The 26474-nt window shown below is 38.1% G+C and overlaps 1 protein-coding gene across 5 annotated transcripts in view; it reads right to left on the reverse strand.

Moving 5' to 3' along the window:
- Positions 1–4330: 4330 nt before the first annotated feature.
- Positions 4331–26474, reverse strand: part of PPFIA2 (PTPRF interacting protein alpha 2) — a gene marked incomplete at its 5' end in the record, with an annotated part of 338907 nt that continues 316763 nt past the window's right edge. For 4 of the 5 annotated variants that reach the window (XM_082013922.1, XM_082013921.1, XM_082013920.1 and 1 more), the window contains 10 exons: positions 4331–4979; positions 6636–6795; positions 7758–7826; positions 7921–8096; positions 9923–10020; positions 10870–11045; positions 12699–12728; positions 14146–14208; positions 16364–16564; positions 21011–21092. In XM_082013922.1, the coding sequence (XP_081870048.1) occupies positions 4921–4979; positions 6636–6795; positions 7758–7826; positions 7921–8096; positions 9923–10020; positions 10870–11045; positions 12699–12728; positions 14146–14208; positions 16364–16564; positions 21011–21092 (1114 nt within the window). In that variant the 3' untranslated portion in view covers positions 4331–4920. The remainder of the gene's footprint in view (positions 4980–6635; positions 6796–7757; positions 7827–7920; positions 8097–9922; positions 10021–10869; positions 11046–12698; positions 12729–14145; positions 14209–16363; positions 16565–21010; positions 21093–26474) is intronic. The other variant, XM_082013923.1, reaches the window with a different exon arrangement.

Here is a 26474-nt window from a genome sequence, read left to right on the forward strand (position 1 = left end):
CTACTACGTACCAAGCTTAATAGACTTAAAAACACAAATAGCACTGAATTCTTTTTTTATTGACATTGGGGGAGAAAAATCTTTCACCATCTGATTGACTGAAGTTTGCCAAATGAAAATAGACAAAACAAATGTTTATGTACGTGCAAACATTGCAGATCAAACTGCTAAAAGAAATAACTAAAAGACAGGTCTTGAGCTAAGATCAAGCAGCAGAAAAATAGCAAATAGGTAAATGACTATTAAGTAGGTCTTACTTTGAAACTTCCCATTTAAACAAAGAATAAACAACAATAACACCACCAAATAAAGCCACAGCAGGTAATAGTTGCTTTTCTAAACTTTTATACACTATATATTAAGCACTCTGTCTTTCAGTTATTTCCTCTGATAAAATTGACTTCTGTGAAGTCTCAGCAAGGCCATCTTGGCTAAAAGCATAACATTAGACAGGAGCCTGTCTAATGCCCTGTTATAATGAAGAAATAATGGGGTTTGGCTTCTCCTTTCTTTCTTTTTCTTTGTTGAACATATCTGGAAACAAGAATCTGATCCTATGCAAATATTAGATTTAATTTTCCAATGATAGCTGGTGTCTGAAGATCCTGGAACGAAAAGGTGGCTCTTGGTAAAGCAAAATTCTTCTTGGTCCGCAGGTAACATAGAAGAAAGTTTTTGGTTTTTGTATAAATCATGTTTTATTAAATTGCCTTTTTTTTTTTTTTTTGTAAACAGTTCTTCTGGGTTCATTTGTTTTTTAAGAGGTGAGCCATCATGGTGCTTCTCTATAGATAATTGACATTTCCATTTTGTCTGTAGAGGTCCATTTTGGCTCCAGTTCCAGGTTATGTCATTCTATTATACATCATCAGAGGCAGGTGTTCTGCTTTAAATATTGACAGATTTTCTCAGTAGGAACATGTTGAAGCTTCTAACTCCGCTAAACATATTCATTTGACTGTTACAATCCAAAAACTGTAAAAATGGTGGAATGGAAAGATACAAACAGTATTATTGACACTGTATTGTCAAATGTTTGCACTGAGACCCCATGTACCATAGATTTTATTTTTAAAAAATCATATTTATATCCATTTACATAAGACTTACACATTTTAAAAGAAATACATACACAGTAAATACGTAAATGTCTAGTATTTTACAATAAAACAGATGGAACAATGTAAAAATGAGTGGCTTCATTTGATAAAAGCTTTGGATGTGCACTACTGCCAAATTTCTGATGACAGAGATGCTGAGAGGAAAAGGGAGGTGGTTTTGTTTTTCTTTATTTTTTTTTAGTAGTAATTTAGGTATTTTTTTATTCTTGTTTTAAACTAACCAGTACATGAAAGGAACATCATATATGTTTGTCTGATAAACCTTATGTGTTCTCTTCCCTATTACCCTGTTCTCGCAGAGAGTTCTAATGCTCTTTTTCCTAAGTAGTGGTAGTGCACTTCAGGTAAAGTAGAAGAAAGAGATGACATCTAAGGGAAAAAATAAACAAACATTAATTAGCGAGATTCTTTGATTCTAATTTGGTCTAGGATGCAATGACACTGGAAAATATTATAGCACTACGTAAGCTATTGCATGTGTCATTAAAACTTGGGTGTTGAGTATCTTGAGGGAGACATTCATTTGTTGTTTAATTTCAAATCTGCAAAATAAATCTATTAATAACGCATTTAAAACTACTGCTGTATACCGATTTTTATCCTAGATCAAAACAGACTCCAGCTAATGTTCATTTTACAGTTATTTTCTTGCTGTTTTGATTCAGCATTGGGGTTAGTTTCCTGCATCTGGAGACCTTTGCCTGTTTGGCACAAGGTTGAACACACATTTTAAGTGTAAAGACCTTGTTGATGTACTCTGTAATTCTGCTTGCTCACTGCAGCTTGACAGCATTTACCTTTTCCACCCTGACGATTTCTTTGCTATGGACCAGTTGTTTCCAGATTATCACTCACATCTTTTTGGAACTCTTCTTATCCATTAGTCTTTACAAATCCTCTTGGGAACCCTTCATTGATAAAGTACATCATTGATTTTGCAAAACCCTCTTTTGAAATTTCATTAGAATAAAAGTGAAACTAGTATGCTCTATTGCCCCAGCCTGTGGCAACAAAACTGTCTCAGCTGAGCCTTCTGACTTGGTGGTGACAAGCATTTCAGAAGAGAAAAGTGTTGGGAAAGCTTAGACAGTGTGACTGCCCAACCCACTGGCTGCGTAACGGCATTGCAGATGCTCAGCTGGGCAACATACAGCCACCACAGCAGAAAGCTTGACCCATCCCATGTGCTCTATGCTAAACTTCTTTGCAAGATTAAATGGCCAGACAGCAGCAATCTTAAATGTTCTTAAATTTCTGATCTTGAGAGCGCACTCAAACTGGGCTGTGCCGAGTATGCCCATGTCACCGTTCTGAGAATGTCAATTCATGGTTTCTAGCAGGTTGTCATGGTGGTTTAAAAAAATACCTGGAACACAAATTGAATGCGTATGAATTGACACTGTAAGGTTGTACCCAATTGGTATTGTTGGCATAAACTATTTTGAAATACAAGGCTTTGACATTCTCTGTAAGAAGGGTGTGTAGCAGAATGCAAGAATCTGCAGCCTGCTGTGATCACAGCCCTCTCATTTGACCCACGTGCAACCCGTTTGCTGCTCTCTCTTCAGTCTGCTCTTCATATGCATATTCCCCTTTACTATATTAAAAATTCTTTTATATTGCTGTTGTGTGGTAGCTCAGCCAGCTATCTATCCCCTCTGCTTCTTAGTTATTTTAACTTGCTCTTTGGTTTCTAACCTGCATGACAGTTTGAAGTTGCACTTAGGAACAGCGCATATACTAAAGTTCTAGTTCACATCATCTTGTTGCTTCTCTAAGAGGAGTGTAGGATAAGTGAAAAGAAATAGTAGTATATTAGTGTCAGTCATCCTCATGTATTAGCCTTTACAGTTTAGATGTAAATCTGAAATACTTACAGAGCTCTCGAGCATTTCAGATTAGAATGTAGTTGGCAGAATAGTGGACAAGCAACAAATACCAGTGTGACCTATATCCCTGATACTTGAAACACTACTAATACTCCCATAGAAATTGAATATAACTTTGTATAAACGTCTTTTTGTTCAAAATACGTAACTGCCATATACATATAGTGCCAGCAAAGTTTGCTACTTTACTTCTATTTGGGATTGCTACTTTTTTGGCAATTTTTGAATACAGTAGGAATAAACAGTTTAGATAACCTTAAGTTAATTTTTGTTAACATTCCAATTTTCAATTTCTGCCCTTGTTGCACTCTTCAAACCTATTGGAAAATATCACCTCATGTGCCTGGCCCATTACTGTTGGCCTAACAGATAGCTTGGTGTTTGAACTTAATTTCTTGGTCATACTTTATTGCTTCAACATTGCAATTCTGAAGCATATAGGAGAAAAGATACGCATCTCTGCTATCAGTTTCTATCCCCAATGAACCCAGTGAGAGTGCTGTCATCGACTTTACTGACGGAACACCAAGCTGTAATCTATACACACACACACACAGAGAGAGAGAGAGATTTATATAGATCACATGCTTCTTCATCATCTTTGTAGGACCAGCAGCTAAATTTACCGGGGGGGGGGGGGGGGGCGGGAATCTCCTGTGCTTATTTTTCAGTGATGGCATGAAAAGTTCCCTTTTCTACTAGATTAAGATTTTATACTCTTACAGTCTTCTGAAGATCTATGAAGTAAGGCTCATGTCATCAGTAGGATCCTGAGCAATCTATGTTTTCCACTGGTAACATTTGCTGTTCCTAAGCACTTTTTGAACCTGCCCAGAATTAGTAGAATCTCAATGGCCCCAAGCCTCTCCCAGTCTTGGGAATCTCAAAAAAAGGACGACTTTGTAGGTCCTGGCATGTCATGCCTACAATATGTAACAGCTATTGAAGCATGTTTAATGCCTAGTGAGGTTTTGGTGCTATCCAAATACTCTTTCCAGCTCCCTTACAATCCCCTGAGTAACTAAATGGAGGAGAGAACTATTTTACGGAGAAAATATTAGCATGAAATGGTGCCATATTGATGAAAGCGCTCATCATGTTATTATTTTTTGCAAAACTTGTGATGCAGCAGAAAACGATGTATTTCCGCAGAACTCTGGAGCAGTGAGTCTCTGAGATTCACAGACATATTCAAAAGGTAAGTGGTGAGAAATGCAACATGAATTCGAGTACTCAGTTTGATCCAAAGTTGCATCCAGCTCAGAATATCCTTTCTTGGTCACTGGTCAATTCTGAAAGATTTGAGAAGTTCAAGAGTCTCTGTAATAAATAACTTTGGAAGATTTTCTGTATAGGGGAAGTTTTGTTCTAGCTTTATGCAGCTATGTGATGTTCTAAATTGAGTCATATCTCTCATTTAAAAAAAAAAAGTAAATCTCTTCCACTTTACTAGTTTGGTTTGTTTTTTTCCCCCTCTCTCCCTAGCTTCTGCTAGAACCTCTTCAAGTTCTCATAAAGTAAATTCACTCCCTGTGCCTACTGCTGCCTCCCCAATTCTAGCTTTTAAGTTTGAGAGCGTACAAAATATGTTGTGGTTGGGGAGCTAGCATCTGAACAGGAAAAAAAAAAAAGGTCTGGAAACTTCTGTGTTGCTAAAGTGGTTTCAGCAGAAAGAACCTGCTGTTTGCGATGGGGAAAATAGCCTAGTGTCTCCTGGACTGAGCTTGAGAACGTTGTCATGATCAAATGACCACCCCAGTGAGTCTGAGTTAGGTCCTCTGCTCCATGCTGGCTCTTGCTTAAATAATGCCAAGAAATATTGGGTGTAGTGTACAGTTATAAAGAACTTTCATGATGGCCCCTTATGAATACTCACAACAATTCAGTGCTGGCTTCTTTGCTAGGCCTTGTCAGCATGAGTATGTGCGAACTGTTGAGCTGTCTAACCTCTGCAGTCGTGATGAAGCAACTGCAAATTGCAAAAAAAAAAAAAAAAGAAACAAACCAGAACCTCTTTAGAATCATGAAGAAAATAAATCATTCTGCTTCCCACTGGAAGGGTGGCTATTAAATCCCTCTGTGGCTTTCTATGACAGGATCTGGGCATGGCCTAGTTGAGAAGGCAGAGTTTCTTCATGTCGTCTGTTGAAATCTGTTTTAAGTGAATACAGTTTAAAACTCCGTTTTGTCTTTGTTTTGTTGGAAGCTCTAATACTGTACCTATCATGCTGTTTAAACGCTGTAGCGTTCTTAGCACTGGGAGATAGGAATACAAATCCTGGATGAAGATGTAGGTCTTCAAAGCTACCTACCTCTACGTCTACTGAGTTCAGTACCCAGCTCAATAATAAACTGTCTGGAAGACCTCAAGTAAATCACTAAATCTCCTTTGTGCCTTAGTTCCCCATCTGTAAAATGGGAATAATATCTTCTACTTTGTAGCATGGCTAGAATATGAAATCCATGAATGTTTGTGAAGTTCTTTACTACAGTAATGTGGGCCATGGAAATGTCTTGGGAGCTATTACATTCATTTGTACACGGAATTTTCCTTGGAATGGATTCTTGTCTTACAGCTTCATCATTGCCAAAATGTGCAGGATTAAAAGCAAAGCATGTACATGAGCAGTGGAGTCAATGTAATTCAGTGATGCAATCAGTAAATTATTCCATTTGTAACTGCAACTATAAAGTATTATTTTTAGAGGTGAGAACTTTTAATGAAATTTAGATGGCTTTAATGGAATTTAGATGGCAATATTGTCATACCAAGTTCATTCAAGAGTTACAGAATGTAATCACTACAAGTAGTGTATTAAATTACTTTGAGACAAGTCTATCCATAGACCTAGATTCTCTCATGAGGAAATAAACAGCGATATTTGAAATGGGCCAGTCTGCGTCCTGGTACTTATCAGAACTTCAGGCAGGTATACATGGCTTTATCATCCATATACTTGAAGGAATAGCTGCAATGGGATTTGTCCCCTCTCCCCACCCTCTTACAATGATTTTTAAATTTTACTTATTTTTTAATTATAATCTGCTTGATACTTTTCCAATCATTGCTGAGTTAGTGCATCTTTTGGAAATTAAAAGATTTCCAGAGAAAATTAAGACTTGTACACAGTAAACTGAAATTAGTACCCGAAATTCAGTATTAGCTAACTATACTACCCATCTGACTATTAAGAACTGTTAGCAACTTGAGTTAACCTAGTTGGTTTGAAAGTCAAATAGGAAAATAAAGGTGATAGATAGCTCTTTCTACGTTCATTCTCTGAAATACACTCCACCTGCTAGAGAGGTGAATGAGCTGAAAAATTTGCTTAGATATTGTATGCAATCTTAGATGGAAGTAAAGTAATTCTGAATGTTTCCTTTGCAGTTCTAGAAGGGCTAGATGGCTTTTTTTTTTTTTTTCTCAAATAAACACTGACAGTCTGAAGTAAACCTGAAAAAATCAATAGTATGCCAAGTCAGTGCTTTTCCATTCCCTAATTCTCTCCCAGACTCCATTCATCCTAGTTACGTGAATGCAGCCGTTCTGGTGCAAAACAGACATGCACTAAAAGTCAATTTAGCATATTGCTTTTCAACAATAAGTGCAGAAATGACTGCATACCATCAGTCGCCATCTTCCGTGACTGCCCTGATGTTGTGGTTAATCTGAACCCAGCTGGCAGCGTTTCCGAGGAGCCGGGCATCATGCTGATCCCGTGAACCTCGCGCGGAGGAAACTGTCGTCGCCAGGAGGGGCCACGTCTGAAGTTCTTGTCATCGCTCTGTCAACACACAGAGTTGTATTTGATAAAGCAAAATGAAATTTTTTTGATTAATTATTTATCCTGGTGTCTGCTCCTCTCTCTCACTGTCAAATGTATTCCACAACTACCCTGCCCTGTTGCGTTGCATCTGGTAACTGCAATGCATTTGAGATGCTCTTGTAAAAGTAAATGCTTTAGAAATTTTAAATGCCAGGGTGGGAAACTCTTCTTAAATCTCTGGCTCGATATAGTAGAGGGTTTTAGTATCAGCTAAAGTAGAACTTTCTTAAAAGTCAGAACTCTTCCAAATACAGTGATAGAAAGTGCAGTGGTCACTCCATTAGGAGGCTTATGTAAAGTGCTAATAAAGAACTAAACACTCATGTGCATGCACAGAATTCATAGGATCTCACGTTTTCAGCAAGTCCTTAAAAGTTTTATTCCTCCTCATGAGCAGAATTCCAAGACTTGAACATTTTTGCACTGGACTTTTACCTTAAGAGGAATATTTTCCGTACGTAAATTTGAGATTCCCCATCGTAGATAATTGCCCCAAATCCCACCCTATTACATATTGATTAACTTTGAAGAGCCAAAAAAACCCCCACCAAAATCCCATTTTTCTTCTTTATTTTTAAAGAAAGGGTGTAAGTGCCCTAAAGAATAGGTTGCACAGGCATCTGCCTCCCCAACACTTTCTCTGGCCAGTGAAACTTCCATTCCTTTTCTGCATGTTTTCCTCTATGGAAAATGTTCGTCTTAGGGTAAGAGTGTATTGCCAAATTTAGCATCCAAAATGATATGAATATGTAGCCATACTGAGGTTACTTTAAAAACCTTGACTGGCATTTCCTAATTTGTTCTTAAAGCTTTATCTGACTCTCTTTAACAATCTGCAAATTAACATGTCTTCATGCATTCAATTTGATTTTTATATTTTACCGTGATATTTTATAAATACTGAAAATAAAATTAATTACTTCCTCAAGTCGTCTTTCAGTTCCTAGTGCTAAAAGGTTGTTGTATTCTCTCTCAAGGATCTGCCGTGCCTAGAGATAACCAAAGTAAAAAATTAAAATGGTTGAAGATTAATAAAGGCAATAATGGGTACAGATTAACCCGAAGTAGCGTGAGCAAACTTGCCTGGGTGTTTTGTGTTGGAATCTGTAATAATAAAGCTAAACTGCTGTAATCAAAGTTTTCATCCAGTGCTATAAGTGAACCATGTACACCACTTTCTAGAATATTATTTGCATATTCTCGGAGGCCAATAGCTTGTATCCAGCGTATGACTCGATCATTGCTCCATACCAGCACATCTGTAAGGACATAACACTGCTTCAGTCTCCTGATACCTGATAACTTCCAAACTGTACAGGAGCATGCAGGTAGTTGTGCATGCACTGTGGACATCATAGTGCTCTATTTCTTAAATGAGGAATGCCAGCAAACTATTCATATAGCTTTAGTATCGCCTATTCAAAACCCTGTGTGATTTTAGCTACCTTCAAGTTAAATGTTTATTCTAAAGAATGTTTCCAAAGGAGAAAGGTGCCTGCAGAGGGCATCTCCAGAGCGCAATTCTTCCCACCTCCTATAGATACCCTGTTCAATTCTTAGGCAAGATTTTACAGTTTAACAGTGCAAGGGCGCAGGAGAATTATCCATTCCTCAAGGCTTCACTTGAGAGTTTTTTATTAAATATTTTGAGAGTCCGGTCAGCACCTACCATTTTATAACATGCCGTAAAGCAAATAATGAGTTCACAATTTTAGAGACTAAAACTATTTTCAGTTCAGAACGCTGGTTGACCATGGTCATGGTTAAGGTCCATGCCAATTACAAAGCTAAGGCAACAAAACGAGCTAGGAAACCATTTTTGAGGATTTGGCTATTACCAAAAAAGTATCCTACCCTGCCTGTAAGATAAAAGAAAGTTACTTATACTGATCCTTGTACTTGTAAGTGGGAATCATAATGCTGAGTTTTATGTTACTAAGTGATGAAGGTTTTTCCTGAACCTTTAGAAGTCCAGCTAATGTAGCTGTTCTGCGAGCAGGCATTCTTCATCACCTGACCAAGAGTATCCCAGGCTTTGGGGTCAGGATCAGCTGAAGCATGGCAGCCAAGGATCACTGAGCCCAAATCCCACCTTGGACCATATCTAACTGACCAATGCATGACAGGGTGAAGGTTGGGTGAAGGAGGCTGTGGGTTATTACCCTTGTCCTAGAGGTGACTAGCATTGAAGCAACATCAGAATTTGATACCAACACCCAATTCCCCCGTGTCAGTCTCCAGCTATACGCACTCAGCCTGGCTGACACTGATGCCTCCACATCCAAGAAAAAGTCTTTGCATTAGTGCATGCCATCATCTGCCTTGAGCAAATGCACTTTCACTGCAGCCGTTCCCCCTTTTAATTCCCTCTTTTTTTTTTTTTTAGCTCTTCCAATCACCATTGTGCTTGAGAAGTATTAGTATTTGCTAGAGCTGGAAATGCTTAAAGGAATCAAAGGATTCACTTATGATAATGGAAACAACCAACAACTGTAATTGTTCTATATAAGAGGAACCATGCAGTGAGCCTGCAACTGCTCTAGAGAGCTTCACACAGAAAAATACTTTCAGATCAGCTGTTAAATCTCCTAATAAGGCCAGTTCTGTTACGAACTATTCTTATATACCAACTGCCTCAGAGACCACCCCTCCAAGCAACATGTTCTATGAAACACATTTTGAAGTAAGAAATCAAAGGCAACGGTTTTCAAAAGCAGGAGCACAGTGTTAGGGTCCCGAGTGCTCCTATTTCCCACTTTTGCCCCCAGCACACCCCATTGAGCTGCAGGCTATTTGGCCTTCTGCTTCTGAGACTGAAAGAGGGTAGGATACGGTCTGTCCCCAGAATCCAATTTAGCAAAGTGTACGTATCAAACCGCTGTTCGGAACTGCAGCCCCAATTTAGCAAAGTACTTAACTGTGCCTAATTTAAGGAGATATTTTGTGTCTGAAGACAGATGCAATTACGTTAGCTTTACTTAAAGCACATGCTTAAATGCCTTGCTAAAATGGCATGGCAAGGGCTTAACAGTGTCAAGCTTCAAAAGAAGAAACATCCCCAGTATTCATTCCCAGGAACGATCACCTTTTATTTCATGCTGACTCATTTCTCTTCGCTTTTCCAGTTCTTTTCTATCATAATTCAACCTCTTTAAACACATGATTCCATACTGCAAGCTTGTTCTGTTATTTAAAGAGAAACATTTACAGAGTTAATAAAGATAATCTTGAAGATAGGAACATAGGTAGGATGTCTTTCCTGCATTTCACATGAGGTGTTTCATGATGCCCATGTAGCAAATCTTGAGGACAGAGGGGAGGGCGAAACCATCAGAACAACTCCACAGAGTTAAAAAATAAAATGGACAAAATCAAAATGAGTATGTTTGAATAAATGTGCTAGCATAAGAAACCCAAAACATTAAAAATCGTACTCAGAAAAGGTCACCCCTTGTGAGCCGTTGTCAAATTAGTCCTCAAAAAAGTGACAAATCAGACAGTACGTTAAAAAAAATCCACTTCTTGTCACATAAACATCATTCTCCCTAAAGTCTAAATGCCTTTATTTCCATATTTCCAATTTAGCTTCCTGGCTATATCTCTAGATAACTGAAACAACTGTCAATTTGCCTGTACTGTTAACAGCTTTTGTGCTACACACAATAGCTTTTCATTATGATGAGATCTCAGGGCGTCAAATCTTATTCTACCATTTTCTGATACTTTAAGCCACTTAATAAATTATTACTGTCGCTGTATTGTCAAGGCTTTATTTACAAATGGTTCCCTGCTCATTATGAAATTTACCTGTACCAGTATCTTAGTTTTGAGAGACATAATTGCTATTGCTATTGCAGTTGCTATTACTCAAGGAATCTCTCTCAATTCAGATTTCTGACACTGGGCACTCACTTTTCTCTGTGGTTTTCCACACCAGAACAACAGAAAGTAAGTGGTTTTATTCTGTGCAGCACTGAGCACTAGGTCAGACACATAAACATCTTCATAGGTGTAGTCTTTATGCCAACATACCGATGAAAGCTATCCACCATTTTTAAGTGCACACGCAGATCTTTCTTTGTCAGATGATCTAACATCCTTGCATCTACCAGGCATTCCATAAAATAACTTCGGTACTGAGGTAAACCCAGACTGGGGAGCCATTCGTTACCTATCCACTCGTGGTTCATATCACCGTAAGCCAGGGTCTACAGGGGGGGGGAAAAAAAAAAAAGGAGAGGGAGAATGAATTCTTGGGCTTGTTCAAGGTTGCACCAGACTGAAGACAGAATATCTGTCTGCTGTGCTTGTTTCTAGTGAGACTTCCCAGCTTAGATATCCAGTCTAAAACCACAAAAAAATCCATTTTTATATCATTTTGACATTGGAGGTGGAAGCCACTGTGAGATGTTTTTTACTGATAGCAGTTTTGCCAGTTGTGTCTTGTTTTCTACCTTTGTAAATTTTAAGCATTTTTTGTGCAATAAAAAAAAAAGTAGTTTCAATTTTGAGTTTTAAATGAAAGCAAACTTATTACACAATCGAAATGTGTTTGTTTCATAACCTTACTTGCTTTCACTTAACCTTCTAGAATATTTATGCTAGGCAAATCCTACACTGAACTTGGTAATACAAACATGGCCCCAGGGAATCAACTGAAGTGTCACTGTTTAGTAGGGACTAGGATTTCCTAAATAGGATCTAACGACACTTCATGGTTACACACCTGTAGTCCTTTTGAGACTAAAAGTTAATTTCAGTTGTTTGTCACCCAAGGTCATGTTCACCACCAGTCACAGCAGGTGACCAAATACATTATATTAATGAGATATTTTCAGCTTTGAATAGCTTAAACCTAGAGTGCTTCATATGTGGAACTCGATAAGTTAATTCTTTAAGATAGGAGAACCCAATTCCTCCTAGAAGCTAGCATTTAGGCATTAAGCTACTTCCTTGTTCAGCTGAAATGTCAATAGGGTAAGGAAGAAAGTATATAAAAAAAACCACATGCATGTTGAGCTATTATGTGGGCTGCATAATTAAGATGCAAAATAGGTAGATTTTACATCTCACTATTGTCAATTATTTTGTATTACTAAAACTTAACACAAAAGAGACCTCATAAACTGCAAGATTAACACCTCCTCTACAGGATCCTGCTCAGCTTTGAGCACCACTTTCAAGCCTAACTATCTTTTTGGTTTTGTTTTTAATGTCTCCTGTCACTATAGACAAAAGGATAACACAGTGTGAGCTGGTTATATTTTCTATGGGCGAAAATATAGTCCCCTCATCTCTCATTCTTGTGAATTTTGAAGAGAAAGAGAATGCCGTAAGTAAAGACAGTAAAATTGTGTAAAAGTGTACACATATTAGAGAGAGAGAAGGAAGTTGAAAAATATATGTAATTGATAGTCTAATGAAAGTAAAAAAATTTGTTCCTAATTATACAAGTCTATTTGTAGACTGATATTTGGGTGTGATTTATACAATTGTTCTAAAAATATCTGGTGTAATTTTAGAAACGTTAGATCTCAAAGTGTTGTCATATTTTATTAGCCCATTCTCAAAAATGAGGAAAAGATTTTTTCTAGATTGGGCTGGGAGGTAGAAGATGTCTCTGGAATGTAGCCATTTCTTTTAATAAAACTATTTACAGCATATCTACCTCTTTGTGCTTTACCCAGCAAACCTGTCCAGAGAATCTTTTCTTTGTATTAGAAGAACTCTAAAATGTGTAAATGGTAACTCAATCATTGAGATATTATCACAATACTATATTCCCCCCTGCATATTGATAAACTGTTAATTACATCATTATTAGCTTTCCCTTAAAAAACAACTATGTGAAAGGGCCATACCTGAGCCCAGCTGCCTTCTTCAGACTCTTTCTGTGTTATCCGCAGGAAGCAATTAGCAAAGCAGGTAAAAAGACAATGAAAATGAGTTATAAAACGCTGTGGTTTTCCTGTGTATGTTAGTCTTAGTACAAATGAAAATGTACGTGGAAAATGTACTGATAAAATAACTCCAGTCAGTGGCAATGCCCTGAGCTAACCTACCTTAAAAATTACAAGACCAAAGTGATAAAATCTTAGTAGGGCAAATCTAGCTAAGTTTTCGAGATATAAAATCATTGGATCTTGGTGAAACTTTGCAGCATTCTCTTTAAACACTTTTTATGGTTTCACAATCAAAACACAACCATTGACTTACAAAGTTGGGCATTAGAGATGCAATTTCTAGTTAGACTTTGCAACATTCAGAATAAAAAGATGTCTTCTTGTGAATGTATTGTAAAGGAGCTTTTTATGTAACTTGTATTTTGCTGGCTGGCCAGTTAAACAAGATCAACTCTACTTCTGGTCAGCTGAGTGTTGTTATACTTGTAATTACCTTTACCAATAATAATAAAATCAAAAATGAGGTCAGTTGTAAAAAAAATTATTGATGAGAATCTGCTTCACAAATGTTCATGAGAAAACTTAAAATAGTATAGCAAGCATAAATTTCTAAGAAATAAGTCTGTATTGCATCAAAATTTAGCTTCATACCTCCCCCACCACTTATGGATTGGGCTGACTATAAAGTTTTCCAAACTGAAGATAAGTTTTGCGGACATCTCACTGTAGGATTGTATCGTATTTTATAAGCACTGTTATGGACTTTTTATGATGTAATGCTAAAAACAAAACCTAAAATAACATATGTTCCAAGCAAAATAAAAAAGTCAGAACTAGTGAATAAAATATATTAATATTTAATTATGTCCTCCCCCAAAGCCGGGAGAGGTTTGACAAAAAACAATAAATAAATGACAAAGTCCATACACCCTAAATCAAAGAGCATCAGTACACAAGCATGGACATGAGAGACTGCATTAATGAAAACACTGAGTTATGTAATGCACCATTCTCAAGTCTTTATTATTTCTTTCTATTTCAGCAGATATAAAACTGTATTTAGAAGAGGTACTAGGGAGTAGAGTACAGGGGAAATGTCGCACATATAACCGCAACAATTTCATTTCACTAAATGAGGTTTCACGCTGGCAGTGAAACTATCATGTGCTGTAAAACTCCAACACTGGTTTTAGGTTCACACAATTTTTGTGATCACAATACAGTTTGTAATTGCTCTTGCTGAGAAATTAGGTAACTGTTATTTAAATTCCATTTTACTACTCCCTGAGGCTTTCTAATGGCATGCTTGGGAAGCATCCTACTGAAGATGTGGCACCTTTGTTAAAGCAGATACAATTCTCTTTTGAGAGCCGAAATAATTTTAAATGGAAGTGGAAAGACTAACCGTTTTAGCCGGAGCAGCAAGATTTTCCATTTCTTCATGGGTCACCCAAACATTGCCTGAGGGCTATGGACAAGGCCCGCAGGGAGGCAGGTGGGATCCGCATTAGGTAAGCAGTGGTAAAGAAGAAAGGCAGCACCACTGTAAGTTAACAGCGTATAGCATCACCATCAGCACAACCACGTTCTTGCCTCTACCGAGCTGCAACTAGAGACAACTTTAGACAACTTGTTTTGTGTCTTTTGTTAGAGGATTCTGAACAGACGCGATGGAGTATTTCAACTAGAAGTGATGGATGAAATCCGGCAGAGCACCGTCACAAAGGAAAGAATAATAATTAAAGCTGCATTTCACACACAAGTGGCAAATATAACCTTTAGCTCACAGCTCTGTCTGGAGGTAAGCTTCACTCATGAAAGATTTTCCAGCCTAAATATTCTGCACACATCACAGGCTCATATTGTAATCTAAATTATGTTTACTTCCCCCACATTTCTGTAAATCAAAAATGTCAAGAGAATTCACTTGCAAAACTATTTTTCTTCATCTTATTGTTTTCAGTCAGATTCTTACGAGGACAACGAGATGAGAAAGGGAGCGGGTGTGGAAATCTGCTACGTTTTCTTGAGAGCTGAGGTAAATTAACTCCGCTCCTGAGAAAGAGAGGAGGCAGAAAGACTTGGGACTCCAAAGTGCACATCCCAGTGCAGGGCAGCTTTGCGCTGCCAATTACTCAGGGAGAATTAAAAAACCAAGGCAAAATTATTCCCAATGTTTCTAGCTTGAATGTACTGTCTTCTCATTTCATAAGTGTCAATGCTCTTATGCTTTGAAATATGCTTTTATACTTTTAAAATAAAAATGAATTTTGTTTAGTAATTCAACATCATGTTGAGTCTATATGGCTTTACTTAGGTGAAATCCATTACGATTCATAGAATTACTATAGTTATGACATATACAACTGTTCTGAGGGGAGAAAATATCAGATGGGGAACTACTATATTTAAGGAACCTTAGCAACATGAAGATAAAAGGCCAATCAATATGAGCATTAGAGTCCTGTTGCCCAGGTCCTTATACAGCTCGGTGGATCTGGTACTCCTCAGAGGTACCTCAATTCTAGTTTCCACCAAAAGATTCTCCATTAATTCCACCAAGATAAGAGATTACAAATTCTTATTGTTATTATTATAAACATAATTATTATTATTAACTTACTATTAGAAGTCTGGGCTGCACTACTTGAGTTGTCTTTCTCCTTCACTTCTATGCTGTGTTTCCCATCTGATCAAGCCTCATTTTTTTTTCTTTCCTTTTTTTGTTTGTTACAGCGCTTGTTGCCTCTTTCATAGCGATCACCATCAGCCCCTCAGCATGAAACTCCCCTTTTGTTATCCTGTTTTTTTTTCTCCTCATCAGTTTGGCCTGTTTTTCTTCATTTCCCACTAAAAGTTGCTTTTTATCTATAGCACATCATACATCCTTACTGTCCCCTAATCCACTTTCTTGCTCTTTTTCATATATTCCCCTTTCCTTTCAGACTTGTATCTCTGTGTTTCTTATTTACTTGCTTCCTTTCCTTCTGCTGCCACACTGTCTCTCCCCCCGCCTTCCTCACCAAATGCACACACTCCACTTCTCCCTTCATACCTCCAATCACTGCTTCTCTTCATGCTTTTTTTTTTTCAATCACTGCTTCATGCTATTAGCATGAAGAACCTAAAGCCAGCTGAGTTAGATTAGATAGCATTTGAAAGGATGCAAAAAAGTGGAATGGGAACAAGATTGAAAAGAGCTGTGTTCCTTCATAACCTTTCCCCTCTCCTGCATTGCCTCCCCCCCAAAAAAAGGGAAAAAAGAGAGAAACAAACAAAAAAAGGGAAAGGCAATCTGATTTGATTGGGAGAGATGGCTTGAAGGAAGAGAAAGGTAACAATACAGGCAAAATTACAAATAAGATGCTCAATACCAAGCATTTTGATAACATCAAGGTTAATCAAAAGCATGACTTAAAAAAATAAGAATATCTGCTACAGGAAAAATACCAGTGATCAACAATCAAGCAAGCGATGAACAGATCCTTCTAAGTCTCCATAGGACAGTTCCCACCGATTGTGAAGTGTGTGTTATCACAGAGCCACTCTTGTGCTACAAAAGTCTTTCTGCAGACTCCTGCATGGTGAAGCGGGGAAGAAAGAGTTAGCTGAACAGGACTCACTGTTCTGGACGTTGGAGGTGCGGATGGACTTGTCAGTGATACCATCTCCTGGATTGCTAATCGGAGCTTTAAGCGATGAAGAGGGTTGCTGATTCCAATTTCTCTTTGAATCTCCGTATCGGACAAAGCAGACATAATAGCTCCGCTCTTCACATTGGCACGGCAGGCAGCAACGTACCAGGCTGGCATGCCTAGCCAGAGCTGTTGAGAGAAAGGACACATTCATCCAAAGCATTGCTTAATTTCTCAAATTAAATTAATCATGAAGGCACCTATCAATCTGAATAAGCATGGTAACACACACACAAATGAGTATGGCTATCATAGTCTTTAATAAAATGAAATTGTTTCAGAACCTTTGAAATTGCCGTGGCTTCAGGTGAACTCTTTTTATTGCTTTTCTTGTAACCAGAACTTTAAAGCCATGGATGCTTTGAATTATTTTTAGAGCTATGTGCCTCCATCACCTGGGCTACTCCTTTCCCAGGCCTTTAATGAACAAGTAGTGGCACAAGTCAGTGTTACTGCCCATTGAATAGTCTTATCATATACAGAAAACAATCCAACAGGAATTGATTAAGTAATTTTTTCACTTTTGTACTAAAATGGCTTTCTTTCTCTTTCCATGTTAGTCCCCATGGTGTACTCACGGGGCACGATCTTACACTTCTCAGCTTTTATTTTCTTGGTAGAAATAAAAACCAAGCGGAGCGTGGGTAACCCATCTAGTGAGGACTGAGCTCACTGCAAATTTGGGAACAGTCTGGTATGGTGTCACATCCCAGCTAGAAATACCGGTTAGAAGTTGCAGCAAAATGTGAGCACAGCTACATCTCCTGTGGATTTAGAAGAGACGTACTTCCCACTTCACACTTTTCCTCTCCCTATGTCAGTCTTCCTAGCCTAGGTCAGCAACAGCCCCTCGCTTCCCACTTGGTCTGTTCTTGTAAGACGTGCTCTCCGCTCCCAGCAGTCTTTCCTGGGGCCTATTCAGTATGAATTCTGCCAGGTTTTCTCAACTTTCTCATTTTGTGCTGCCTCATTATGATTGTCGGTGTCTAGGGCTCTCTGCTCCTAAAGGAGATAATTCCATTGCAGGGATACATACATCTGGGAAGTTTTTGTCACAGTGTGAAGTATTTTACGCTATAGCGAAAAGCGTGAGGACATAAGCAGTGAATGTCATAATCACAGATTTTGGGGATAACGCAATGGAAAACAAAGACAGACCTAGCTAGGTGCATAGCTCCAGGAGGATGCTAGGCTCTGTGAAACCTGGGAGAAGAAGATACTTCTCTCTGGAGAGTAGCCCTTCCCTGCCCTCTCTCCTCATCCTTTTCCAGATCACTATTGCTTGTGGGTTGGTGCAGTGAATTACAATTTTTAGTATATAGCTCTCCCCACTGGAATGGCGAAGCATAATGTATCGCAAAGCATCTCCACTGGGCAGCAAAACAGCTAATATTAGCTGTTATTATTTGTGATACTGAGTGTCAAAGTGCATAAATCACCTGTCACTGATACCGTGTACCTGATTGTACACCTGATTGTACATCACCTTCAATGTACCTGATTGTACACACTTCTGTATACATAAAATTTATACCCACATCTATACAGCTACCTAATTTTGTTAGGTATAGATCTGTTGTACTTCACTGTACTCCTATATAATATTCCTTCAAATATAAATTGTCAAAAGCACTTTTCAAATGTACTGATTAGTTACTAATGGCTTGTAGTAGCATCTTATTCTGTTATACTATTTCTGAAATAGAAATCTGTCCATCAAGATACAATGCAGTGATACTATGTGATAGTAGCCATTATATTCTACATTTTCATATTTTTAAAAATTCATTCTGGGTAGATAGCAATTAACAACTACCTGTGTTTGAATTTCAGGGGGATAGAGCATCTATGACTGTAAATGAAGCCACTGAGAACTCTGTGCATCTCAAGTAGGCCACCAGAATTAGCTGATTTCATGATTTCAATTTTTCTCTTAATAATGGCTTACTAAAAGAGGACACAAGGGCAAAGAAATTATTAAAACTATGCCATCAGTAAATTCACCAGTAAATCTGGAAGGCAGAGACAAACTGAAAGGATTTTTATTTATTTTCTCACAGCGCAGCTTATACCTTATCTGGGAAATATTTGTTTAAAATATAGCTGTTAGATCACTTTTACGTCACAGAGAAAACAGACTTGAATGTCAGATTCCAAAAGAGCTCAGTCAGGCTTTTCTGTACTGACTCCTGATCTAGCACAGAGCTTGAGGAACAACTGCATTGTGTTTCCAAAAGCCCTTCCGACTGATGGGATGAGCCAGTGCAGCCCATCCAATGCTAGTCTGAACCTTAAAAATATGACCTAATTCCAACTAACTGTAACAAAATACAAAGTTTCATGAAAGTAAAAAAATTTTCTAAAAAAATTATGCAGATTACACCTAGCTGCGCTTAAACAAAGGGCCATGAGGAAACTATGCATAGCCTTAAAATGTATTTAATATTCTCATTTAATTTGACATTAATTTTTTCTTCATACATGCACTTGAAAAGCAGGAAAGCATAAGTACTGGGAGTTATTCACCTTGCAGAAATAGATTCAAATGTTTGCCGCTTATCAGGTAAATTAGTTCTTTAACAAACAGCTGTCTCTACCAGAAAATGCAGTTAGATGAAAACCGTCTCTAAAAAGAGGGCATGGTAATTGTTCTAGGCAGAGAACCCAGATATCAAGATTGATATATTTTTCCAGAATTAGTTAAGAAAACCCACAGTTCTTAAAATACATCTCAACTATGTCTGCACTACATACAAATAGCCAGAATAAATGCTAAGGCTGAAAAGTTAGCCCTGAAAAGTTTGGAAATGTCACAACTGTGATCACATATACTTCTTTAATCTGGGCCTTTGTCTCCTTTAATATTAATTTCTTTTTTTAGTCCAAGGGTCACTTACTATATTGTCCCCAGAAGAGTATGAAATGCACACAGTGTCCATCTGCTCCCCGAACGCACCGATGCTCACTGAATAAAGTCAGTACTTCTGCCCTCATATATTTTATCATCAGTATTAAGTCGGCATTAAATACTGCAACATGAACTTCCTCACGGGCTTTCCTCTGGTGCTCTCATCATATTTCCCCAGAAGTTCATAGACACCAATTTCTCTTTACAGCCTCTCTCTGAGACAGTGGGAAGCATATCCTGTTTTGCAGCTAGGAATCAATGGCTTAACTTGTCAGAAATGTCTTCACATTTTGGATCACCATGGAGGACATCAAGGGCAGATTTTCCTCAGTATTCAGAAATGTATAGACCTTTGTATGTTCATGTTTCCAGCAAATCAGCTTCGACTGTAATATTGAATATTTCTGACTGATACAAATCTGGCTACAGAACTCTCAAAGTCATATGAAAAAGTCAGGTAGTAGCCAAATTAATGAATGTTCAGTATTAACAGAGCTATTTTTTGGGGGGGAAGGAAGATACCACCCCATTTTCCAAGGTCATGCCTTAATGCTTGAACTGCCTTTCTGCAGTTTTCATTTCAACTTTTTCATTAGGTACCTTCAGCAATTCCAACACAAAGCAGAAATTTTATAGACATTAGCTGCTTTCATTCTTCATCCTTCATTTATTCCCTGAACATACTCCTGTTAAAGCATTGAAGGGCGACCTTTTCTTTTAATTGAAGTGAAAACTCTACAAATTCTATCTAATGATCAATGAACGATATAGCAGACATGAGAATAGCTGGGAATACATAAAGATGCTTGGTATAGACAAGGAATAGACACCTGTTCCTTGAGCCACCAAAGAGCTTGTATCTCCACTGAAGTGATACAGGCTTTGCCATGTAAAAGTGACTGCATTTGTATAAGAACACCCTTAGTTTCTGCCTTCTCCTCCCCTCAGCATCTGGGTAAGTATTTTCCGAATAGTTCCTTCACCTAAAACATTCTTTGATTTTTGTCAAAATTGATAGACAGCTCTGCTGAATGTTTCTCTGGATGGGTTCCAAAATCCATTCATTTAGGTTCTCCAAATAAAGGAGAGCTCTGTGCAGATCAGATTTCAGAGATAAAAGCACTGCCTATCGAATCGGAGAAATTTCAACTTGGATCTCCCACATCCTGGGTGAAAGTGCCAAGAGGTTCTTTTTCCTGTTTTGAATGATATGTAGATAAATGAGCCCTTTCCCATTACATTTTATACGGACAGAAAGTTAAAAATTCTATAAATTTATTAAAATTTCTGAAGATGTAACTTCTATGTTAACCTCAAATAAAATTTGATAGCTAATTTTTGTTTTCTCCTTAGCACATCATCCTACATAAACTCTGTCTCCTATATATGTAGAGACTGAGAAATTACAAGTTTTGAAAAATTTGGGGTTCAAATGCATTTGATAAGCCTTTTTTCCTGTCTTCACCCCCTTGTGTAGGCCTGTCTTACTTTTTTCAGCTCTAGTCTCGGATTTACACCATCCGGTGTCAACACCTGCTTAATGCTCACAGCATGGCGGGGGGAGGAGGAAACTTCAACAGTCCCCTTTAGAATTTGTGGGGACGAGCACACAGAAGCAGCCTATAAATGTGACTCACATTTATTTCCAGGTTATGGCCAACACTTACCTCCAGCCAGGCAACGACTGTTGGCCCATCCCACTGTGCAAAAGGCAAACCCTTTCTCCGAGCTTCTTCCAGAAGTTCATGTCTAAAAATGGATCAAAAATTATTAACTCTGCAGAGGTTCGTGTAGGGACAATATAAATGCAACTGTGCCTTTTTGTTAAGTGTAACAACAGTGAACATTATGACAGGCATAGAAAAGGCATAGAAAAGGCCGGTGAACAATACAGCCCCTTCCCCTTTTTGAATGCATTCCATAATCTATTCCCAACTCTGCTTTTTTTTTTTTTTTTCCTTCTTGGTGCATTTTGACATCACTTTAAACACCTGACATACAAAAGGTGAGGTTTCTGTCTGTTCTTAGCTGAAGTAATACAGAATTGGGATACCCTATATAAAAGGGTCGCTTATATAATAGAAGACATTGGTGAAGACAGAAAGTGGAGGAATTCCTCCTGAGACTAGCTTAGCTCTGGTCTGGTAATGACCCAGAAAGGCCCAAAATTGCCAACTTTTAGCCCTGAGCTAAGCATGGATGTAACACAGCTGGGTCTGAGACATCTCTGTGTCTGAAACACTAAACTTGCTGGACCAGCTATGCACAATTCTAGGGTCTCTGGAGTACAGCTATTCTGCATCTTAAACAAGCCATCCATGGCTAACTAGGAGTTGACTGCATCTTTATAGTTCCATATTATTTTTTTTCATTATTATTGCTTGTATACAAAAGAAATCTATGTGGTTTACTGATGTATACATTTTTATAATTATAGAATTGATGTGGTTTCTCAATTTTATACGTATACATATATACGTAGATATATTTCTATTGAGTTGATCAGATACCAGTCCAACTCCTGCATCTGCAGCTTCTCTGGACTGCAATGAGTGTGTAGGTAAAACATCAATCTCAAAGCTTAAAATATAATTTTAATACAGTGGTATTAAATATTTCTTAAAGTTATGTATAGGCCAGTCAGCTAGGCTATCAGGAAATGCTCTATATTAAACATGTTCATACATTTGACCAGACATTTTTATTCCTGTAGCAGGAATAATGAACCCACTGTGGTGGTGGCATAGAAAAAGCAGTGCTTCGAAAGTCTTTTTTTCTGGTATTTAACAACACAATTTCAGATGTCTCCTACCGAGTGAAACACAAAAGAATGCTCTCAGCAACAAGCTGTAGTGATTGGAGAGGGACGATGTTAATGTAGTGTTAAAATTTGGTTACATTCCCGCATAACAAGGAAATCCTGGAAGTATAGCTTCAATTTTGCTCTGTCCTCCTTTATTATTACAGCCTTTGCGGTTCAGTTATCTCTTGGCAATTCTTCACCGCCTTAGCAGCCTTTCAAATAACGTACTACAAAATCACAGCAGATAAAAGTGATGGAGTGATCTTAACTTGTCAGGAGTAGTCCTTTAGGGACTTTTGTACTGCCAAAGGTCCAGACCGAGAGAATTTGGCTTTAGTAGAAAATGGAACTCAAATATGCAATTTTCATACGTGTTTAAATTCCTGGCTCTGAATATTAATAGTAAGGCAGCTGCTTTACTTTCTATGTTTCTGCTGTAGTAATATGTTAACATTACAAATACTTGACAGCGTCACTGAGGTTTATCTAGCTTCTCCTCCCACACATCCTTTGCAGCATACCTTATCCTTTGTCACTCAGATGTCCAAAGACATTGTAGAGCTACCCTTGCTTTCTATGAAAGCATAATCCTCAGTAAAATGAGAAGAAGTTGCTCTCTGGGTACACAAACACCATGTTACCTTCAGCAGCTAGTGGAGGTGCAGGAATCCCATATTCCCGAGGAGACAAGTAGTGAAGGCCAATAGAGACATACACACTTGGCTGCTTCGGAAAGCAGGATTGAAGCATTGCCAGACTTGGTCACCTTCCAGTTACCGGTGGATGAGATATTTGGGTTGCAGCCTTCCCTCAGAGTTGGTTCTGCAGGGTGCCTGCAAAGCCACAGCAGTGCTGAACCTCCCCCTCGGGCGCCCCAGCGGGGCTGCATGGCTCCTGCTGCCACCAGGGCTGCCAGCTGGCATGGCTGTCCGTAGGGAGAGCCAGCTTTCAGGGATGCCCCTTCCACACCTGGCCAGTTTTGCTGTCCCACGGCAAAGCATGGCCCCTGCAAAACCCTGTGTGACTTTGCTCCTTCCCCAAAGCCAGCCTAACCCCAGGGAGCAGACCCTTCTACAGCTGGGAGTCCCATGGAGGCACCATGCTTAGAGGAACCTGATCCCAGATTTCTCCTTATCTGAGGTATTCTCTTCATCCATGCCAGCTGAAAGAGCAGTGTTACTTACCATCACAGTAAGTAAAAAAGTTGATCATGACTTTGAGGGCCACTGGCCTTCCTTGCTTGTGTTAGTCTTCTGCTCCAAGAAGGAGAGCAGCACCCTGTGGTCTACAAGGAGATGGGGTTCAGGAAAAACTTTTGGCCTATTTCTTTGATTTGGTGGCCTAAGGAACTGAGGTGCCTGCAGAAGACGCATTGGCACTTTAAGTTCTGACTTCCATGAAAAACTTACTTCTTTTATGCTGGAATTATAAAGTACATATTTCTAGGGAGTCCTCTGTGACTTTGCAACGTTTGAACTGGCCTGAGGCTTGGTGGGGAGGCTTAGCATTATTCTAGTGCTTCTCAAACAAATATCCTCTTCCAGAGTCAGAAAGCAATTCTGTTGCTTCAGAGGCAGTCTGGCTCTCAGGGCTGAAGGAAATACAGTTCTGGTTATTGATTTTGGCTGAAGAAAATGGGGCCAGGCCAGAAATTGGGATGCCCTATATATATGCTATAGCCAAAGACTACAGTATGATAAACGTAATCCAAAGGGTCTTGGCATGTAGAAGGAAAGCGTGTTGGTTTGAAAATATTTTTAGTGTACAGCTAAAATCCTTTACTCAGACATGCACAGAATAGAGCCATCATAAGGCCTGTGCCTCACTTCTTGATGTGGAATACTAAAAGGATTTTTATAATATTTCTTTCCCTTAAAAAGAATTTTATGGTTCAGAACTTATCCTTCCTTCCCTCAGATGTTTCATTTAAACACCTCTCCAATATTAAAGTTTATTTACATTATATTTTACTTTTTGAACAGTATTCTTTGACTACTTTTTAATACACACTGGGAGCTCTAAAGAACCTGAACCTTCAATTTCTAAACCAGAACTAAACAAAAAATTTCTACTTTTTGACTAAGAGACATATTCCTTAGTTGGTAGTCAAAGAAAACTCTGAGGTTTTTTATATGAACTAGCATGATAGAAAAAACTCCATTCTCAAAATAAGTTAAAAGTGTCATGTAGGGAAAAAACATGTATCGTTTTGATCAATAGTGCGACTCATCAGAAAAATTAATCTGGTGATCTGCCTATTTTGGAATATAATCTGAATATTTTAGAACAGCCTGAATGTACTGTTGTCCTTGTGGGAAATTCACTGGCTTCCTGAAAACAGAAGGTTCCCAAAGCCAAATATTAGCAACTGCAGTTCAATTTTCCTTACAAAAACATACAGTTGATCAGAAGAGACAAATACCCTAAAGCTTGTCACTCCCTCTTCCTTGCATTACAGAGTTCAGGTTTGGAGATCATGAATAGCATTATACAGTTTCTCTAGTTTGGAAGATGCTTTGCAGGGGAACGTGGGGATTTTCTCCACCTAAGACTTTGTCAGAAGAGTGCTACATGTTATGTGTCCACTTTGCATTGGTAAGGAGGTAGGGAATTAAAATGTGATTATTTCAATGCTCATTTTGGTTTTTGGCAACATATGAAAATAAGCTGATAAGGAAGAATTGACATTAATTAGGCATTACTATAAATGCTATTATTTTGCAGATAAGGCTTTACTACCACTGGAACGAACTCCAAATCAAAGATGTATTTTTAAAGATAACATTATTACTGTTGATAAGTCTCTTCCTGGAGACATTATAGGAGTAACTGCAAAATGCTATTTACAATATATCATTACTCTGAGCCTGTCAGGAAATTTCATGAACATCAACTCTTCAGCACTCATCCAAAATTTGAGATATGCTTGTATTTCTCTGTGTTAGAGAGAGTGCCGTGAAGTGGGCTGTCTTCACTCTTTTTTTTTTCAAAAACAGAGAAGGAAAACTCACGTTATGTCAAGTTGCATTGCAGGGTTGTGTGTCAGAGAAGTGGGGTTACCTCTCCAGCACTGACTTCTGATCAGTTTAATCCTCCCCAAAGTGACTTCCTAAGGATACTATTATATCGGGCCATTTTCTTTAGCACCATTTTTCTGAGACCCAGGTACAATTGCCCAAATCATCATCAACCTACCAAGCTGAAAGCACAACTGTCTCGTACCATGGGGTCTTCAATATTCCTCTGGAGAGCAGAGGTACGAGGGAGCAAAAGGAAGGGGGAAATGATAAGAGCAATACTACGTTATTACCCTGCAAATTTTGTATTTCATATATATCGTTCCCTTGCATGAGGAAAATTCTAGCTCTGTATCAGGAGCCCTCACCAACTCATTGCATAAAACTGAATGAACTTTATTACAAATAAGAATAATCTTTAAATAGACTTTGTGTGGGAAGTTACCAAGATCTTGATTTAAAGCCTGTCATTCAGTGACATTCAATTTTCTTTACGAAGATAAGGCTCCCCCTCATGAAGCAAACAAGAAATAACAGCTTAGGATTTCTGATACCCATAGTGCAAACACTCTGTGTAAGAACACAAAGTCCAGACACTGTCTTGATGAAACTTGAACAATGTTTCAACACAATCTTCATATTCCTGCAAATAATAGCATTTACTCTGATAGTTCTAGTAGGGTTCACATGAAAAGTCCTCAGGGTTATTATATTGCATGTATTATAATGTCTCATAGTTAAAATGTAATCATAAATGTGAGAGAAATTGAAAAGGAGGCAGGGTGAAGTCAAGAGCCAAATCATGTTAGTAAAACACAAGCAGAATTTATTTTAAAATTTTGTTAACGGACAATTTCGATCCTATGAAATGGCCTTTACTCATAGACATTTTCTCAAAAAGATAACAGACATAAGTGTTTACCTAGCAGGCCCTCTGATTATTATTATTACTGACACTATCAATCGCAGTTATTATTATCACAAATACTAAAATGGTTAGTTTACCACAAAATATTATACATGACTGATTTCTAGAAGAGAGACAGAAACGATAGACCAAATATGCTACATTCATCTGAGTAATACTATAATTTTAAGTCAAGATTAAACACATCTGCCTCTGGAAAACTAACATACAGTCAAAGACTCCAAAATTCAGGAGAGAGGGTTTCTAATAAATTAAGCTGGATTTGGATTTTATCTTTTCTATTGTCATTTGCTAAATACGTAAGAGAGGCTAGAATCCTGTAGCTAAGGTCATTGTATGACAAAATAAGGTAGTTGAATTTGTATGAATTAATAAAGATATTT

Source organism: Phaethon aethereus (genome assembly GCF_964289735.1).
Source record: "Phaethon aethereus genome assembly, chromosome: 1".
NCBI classification, from domain to species: domain Eukaryota; kingdom Metazoa; phylum Chordata; class Aves; order Phaethontiformes; family Phaethontidae; genus Phaethon; species Phaethon aethereus.